Source organism: Ascaphus truei, chromosome 3 (genome assembly GCF_040206685.1).
Source record: "Ascaphus truei isolate aAscTru1 chromosome 3, aAscTru1.hap1, whole genome shotgun sequence".
Lineage (NCBI taxonomy): Eukaryota > Metazoa > Chordata > Amphibia > Anura > Ascaphidae > Ascaphus > Ascaphus truei.
Window position 1 is genome coordinate 406,702,466 of NC_134485.1, and position 6,000 is coordinate 406,708,465.

Sequence of the window (6,000 nt, forward strand, 5' to 3'; positions counted from 1 at the left end):
TCCGGTATGGGTCCCAGAGAACAGGGCTGACATGAGGCGGTCTCGGGCTGAATATTTATGACTTTTTTCCACTACTTTTAAGTACATTGCTGGCCATGTTAAAAGTTCCACAGAAACGGCAGAAATATATGACGCTCATTTAATTTAGTATACAATAGGCCTCATTCACTAAACTCCAGTAGTTTGCCAACATCTGAAAAAGTTTGTATCCAGAGTAATGCGGCAATCCGAAGGACTTTGCAAATAAAACAGTATATATTGCGCGCACACACCTAAATAGGCTATATAGCCTATCAAAATATTATGGTAGTGCTCACTAATAAAGAAAGATTTGAGAACCTCTGCCTTAAAGTCTTACTCCTAGATTGTAAGCTCTTGTGAGCAAAGACCACGTTGTCTCCTTACTGCCTAAAACATTAGGGTCCATATTTACTAAGCAGTCTTCTGCCATAAGACCCATTCCAATGCTGGAGGACACCTTCCAGCCCAGTGACTTGATTGACTTGATTGAACGGTCAGTTGTCTTCCAACATCCGAAGGGGCCTTACGGCAGAGGACTGCTTAGTAGACATGGCCGTATATATTTTGTTGTCTGATGTAGTTGATTATAAGTTTTATTATGCGTTCTTGTATCGCACATTTTGAGAGAAGTTGCCGACATCCCAAAACAATGTATATGAATAAGCAAAAGGGAAATCTGTTAATTTCTACAAAAAATAAATATTAACGTAATAATTACACCAATTTTATTGAAAAATAAAAACAAATGTCGTGAATTTGCAATAAATATTACATCAGTTACATAAGTAACATTGAATCGTACAAAAGCATGTCCCTCACAGAGAATATAAATGATAAAGGTACATGAGTTGTCACACCCGCATCAAGAGACTCAACGTTTTGGCCTCCGCTCTTTGTTGAGAGTCTAATTACCGTAGCTATCGGTGCTCATTTATTTAGGCATCCCTCTCCCTTTATGTGCAGTAATTTGGTGCCTGCTATTACCGGAAGTGACGTTCAACGCGATGGTTACCAGACAACAAATCCTCTAAATCGTTCAACAGGGACCCGACCAAATACATGAACAATGCACAGTATGTCTTATAAGGTTATGATCATTACTGTACCATGTGATATAAACATGATCAATTGAATAATGTGTATGAGGTGCTATTTTTAAAAATAAATCAAATATATACCTCATATATACATATTCATTTATAACACCACTATTCCACAGACTGAATAATATACCATATCAAAATCTATTTACAAATCAGACGGCATCATTATAAAGGAAATCAATGGAAACCCTGGACTACCTACGAAACACAGTATTATATAAACCTGAGACCAAAGGACATATTTATAGTAATTGAATGTGTATGTTACGGTATAATAATCATGCAGTGTCCAAAAAGTTTCACACCGATTTCCCATATATATACAAATAAATAATACTTTCTCCTATATACCTTCAGAAATTACCATATTTAAAAAATTTTAATCGTTTTTCTATACAGCTAGTAACATAATATAAACTTCCCATATCTCTCATTACATATTTTCAGAGATTCATTAAGATTGCATACTATCTAACACTGTACACACAATTTCTCATCACTTTATCAGGCAAAATATTTTCAATACACTTTATCCCTTTGATCTCTTTAGGAAAAGTCCCATATGCAACAATGTATTCAAATATCATGTTCTAAAAAATACCAGGAAAAGTCTCTATCCTCATTCATGCCCCTGAGCATTTTGTGTCCCAATTCGTGTATATCCACCACAGCTCTCTTCTCTTTAAAAATGTGCCACGATTCCCACCTCGTCTGGGTTTAAAACTTGTTCTACTACTTGAAACCTGAGTTGGTTTACTGTGTGCCCATATTCCTGAGCATGTCTAGATCAGGCATGCACAACATACGGCCCGCGGGCCGCATGCGGCCCGTCTGGAATCTCTGTGCGGCCCGTGATGACTCCCTGACTCTCTTTCCCCCCCCCCCCCCCCAGCCGGCTCTGCAGAAACAGGAGGGAAGGAGCACATTGTGACACACTCCCCCCGCACCCGCCCTGCCGAAACTAATGAGTGCCAGAATTGTGAGTGGGGAAGGAGCGCTAGCTTTGTGACGCGCCGCCACCCCCCCCCTCCATCCCCAACCCGCTCTGCCGATGGAGTGCCAGCAGTGTGATGCGATTTCCCCCCCCCCACGCTTCTTACCTTCTTGCCGCTAACGTGAACACCTCCTGGGGCCAGCTTCCACCGCCGTGATCAGGTGCGGGGGGTAGATGATTAGGGGTGGGTGATGGGTGGGGGTTTGATGATGAGGGGTTCGGGTGGGTGATGTGTGGGGTGGGGGGGTGGGAGATAATGAGGGGTGTGGGTGGGTGATGTGAGGTGCGGGGGGGGAGATGATGGATGCGGGTGGGTGATGTGTGGGGGGGGCAGATGAGGGGCGGGGGGGTGGGTGATGTGAGGGGCGGGGGGGTTGGAGATGATGAGGTGTGCGGATGGGTGATGTGAGGGTTGCAGGGGGAGATGATGAGGGGTGCGGGTGGGTGATGTGTGGGGCGGGGGGGAGAGATGAGGGGGTGGGTGATGTGAGGGGCGGAGGGGGAGATGGTGGATGATGTGCGGGAGGGGGAGATGATGCGGGTGCGGGTGGGTGATGTGAGGGGGGGGAGATGATGGATGCGGGTGGATGATGTGTGTGCGGGGGGAGAGATGATGAGGGGTGCGGGTGGGTGATGTGAGGTGCGGGGGGGAGATGATGAGGGGTGCGGGTGGGTGATGTGAGTTGCAGGGGGGAGAGGGTGATGTGGATGCAGGGTGGGAGAGGGTGATGTGAGGTGCAGGGGGGAGAAGGTGATGTGAGGTGCAGGTGGGGAGAAGGTGATGTGAGGTGCAGGCGGGGAGAAGGTGATGTGAGGTGCAGGCGGGGAGAAGGTGATGTGATGTGAGGTGCAGGGGGGAGAAGGTGATGTGAGGTGTAGGTGGGAGAGGGTAATGTGAGAGGGAGAGATGGGGGTGTGAGAGAGGGAGGGGGAGTCTAGCAAAAGCTGCCAACACTGGGGGGGTGGGCAATGGAAACTTGTCCTGAGCCCCAGGAAAGCAATATACGGCCCTATCTGGTATGACCATCCTCATATCTCCCCCAGCACCACTCACCATCATCATCATATATCTCCCCCAGCGCCCCTCATCATCATCATATATCTCCCCAGTGCCCCTCATCATCACCCTCCTATATCGGGGGGTGGGGGGGGTGATACGATGATGATCTGTGGGGGGGGAGGGGAGAAGATATGATGATGGGTGCTGGGGGAAATATGATGATGATGATGATGATGATGATGATTTTACCTGTGCGGCCCGAATCTGTTTTCCTTGGACCAGTTCGGCCCTTCTCACATTAGAAGTTGTGCAGGCCTGGTCTAGATACTGAAGATAACTGTGATGGATTTTTTATTAAATATTTGTGTTCACTTCTCCTCGCCAATATTATTGTTGTTTCTCCTACATAGAGGGTCCCATATGGACATTTTAAAGTGTATGTAACATTGTCTGACTTACAATTAAGCATATGTTTTATCTGATAAACTTTCCCACTATGTGGATGTGAGAAACTCTTACCCTTTAATTACTGCATTACAATGGCCACAAGGGAACATGCCTACAGGTTTAACCCTGACCTGGTAAAGGCAGATCTGTGCTAATGATCACATTCTTAATATTTCTTGCTCTTTTAAAGGACATGAACGGTGGAGCTCTGACATGCTGTTCAGTTTCTTGAGGTTTTGTTGCGTAGCTTTTTAGAAGCAGGGCGCCCATGAAGTCTGAGAACATGGCCACAGAAGAAACTGGTGTTTTTTTTTTTTTTAACTTTGGAGCAACCGATGGTTGAACTGCATTGATCTTGCTCCATTAACCCCTTACTCCATTCTACCTGCTGACAGCGCTATATAAAAAATGGGCAGCAACCTCCTGATAACGATACGAAAACTTAATGCAGAATCCTATCACCCGTAAATCGCCATAAGCAGTCCCCTTCCTTTTTGTTTTGCTTTATATTTTTTTATGGCGTACACTTGAAGTGAAATATGTTAAATTTTAACGGAATCTCTGATTATTTCAAATGATTATAGGTATCAGGTTACTTCTGGTTTCTTTCCCCCTTGTAATAAGTTGGGCGATTAAGAATAGCCCAATATGTCCCCAGTGGTGACCTGAAGTATTGTTCTGTTGCAGGTCACTGTCCGCTTTAAAAGGATGTCAATTAAGATGTACACGACCGTGGGTCTCTAAGTTGTGTCTCTAGGAGTAGAGGCGTGTCAAATATTTGAGCACACTTATGATATTGTCGACTTTTTTGTGACCTGTGAAATGTAATAAGCAATAATAGAAAAAATAAAAATCTATCTCGCGGTGATTTGAAATTGGCAGGTTTCGCAGCAATATACTGTACATAAAGATTGGCCATTGATAAAGTTCCATTTTTTTATTTTTAAATGAAACTTCTTGTATGTTGCGTGAGAAACAAGCGCTTGCGAATTTGTTAAAGTTTGAGATTATCCTGGTTTGCTTTGCAAAAACTTGCACTGATGTCTAGTAAAAAAAAAAAAAAAAGAACAGAAATAGGATCCAGACAGGGACAGAGGGAGTGGAAGAGAGATGAGGGGCACTGGGGCAGACAGAAATGGAGGCAATGGGGGTCATCATGAACCAAAGACAAAAATAAAACATTGCTCGGCAGGAGAAGTAGCTGTTGCTTTTCTCCTTTACACGCCCTTATTTTCCATGACCATTCAAACTACTGTATCTCCGCCGCCTACCTGTTCCCAACAAAGAAAATGGATTGGCATATTCCAAGTTTATTACACGTTGCCACCATTCGCTATACAGAGTAGATTGAAAATATTACTGTTTAGTGGATGACACTTTGAAAATGCAGCTTTGATTCCACAGTTGCAATGATCAGGGCTAGGTTATAAAGTAGTTTTTATAGAATTACAAAATGAACGTGTGTGTGTGTGTGTGTGTGTGTGTGTGTGTGTGTGTGTGTGTGTGTGTGTGTGTGTGTGTGTGTGTGTGTGTGTGTGTGTGTGTGTGTGTGTGTGTGTGTGTGTGTGTGTGTGTGTGTGTGTGTGTGTAACAAAAAAAGAGAGCGCGCACAGCCCATAGCGTAAAATTTAATTAAAATATATATATATGTAGGAGGGAAACAAGCTCACTCACAAACGAAATATAATAAAAGGCATTTGAACAGTATCACCACCACGGGAACAGCAGGATGAAACCTCCACAGCAAGATGAGATGAGCGCTGTCAGCTGTTTGTCCAAAAGTTCAGACCTCGTGGATAGGTGATGACAATCAGTATGGAAGTCCTGGGTAGTCAAGTTCTTCCTACCAGTGGGTTCTCATCCGAACTGACACTGGAGCTCCGTGCAGCAGGGGAAGATGTTCGTCACAAACCAGCTGCCCCACAATGATGACGTATCGCCATCGCTGCGTTCCTGACGCGTTTCGTCAGATGACTGACTTTATCAAAGGATAAATTAAACTCCACTCAGACCCAAATATAACCAGAAAGGGGCGGGTTGCTAAGTGGCGAATATCCAATAAGAGAAGAGGGACAACCCTGCATACATTATACTTCACTTCCTGTATACAGATTCGCCAATTTAACTAATGAAAAAGAGAATGCAATGATTAATCAAAATATTAAGAAACAAAAAACATAAATGAAAAAAATATATAAAATATAAGATACGAAACAAATCAATACATGGCACAGAGAAAAATGATTATCTATTTACTAGTTGCAGCAGACTAATCCAATGCACTCAATAAACACTTTGCTATATTTACAATGACCAGCCAGCACATCAAGATAATAATAGATGATGTATATACCCCATATTCTTACAAGGATTATAAGTGGTTAGAATACACTAAACCCACAGATGGTAAAACCTTTTATACTGTATATGTAATT

General features: G+C 43.5%; 1 protein-coding gene across 4 annotated transcripts in view; it reads left to right on the forward strand.

Moving 5' to 3' along the window:
• The window catches only part of CCDC90B (coiled-coil domain containing 90B), a 74,184-nt gene that overhangs the window by 19,045 nt on the left and 49,139 nt on the right, over positions 1-6,000 (forward strand). The window contains exon 2 of one of the 4 annotated variants that reach the window (XM_075592591.1): positions 985-1,094. The exons of the other annotated variants lie outside the window; for them this stretch is intronic. Coding sequence (XP_075448706.1) covers positions 1,088-1,094 — 7 coding nt within the window. The 5' untranslated portion in view covers positions 985-1,087. The remainder of the gene's footprint in view (positions 1-984; positions 1,095-6,000) is intronic. 4 annotated transcript variants of the gene reach the window in all.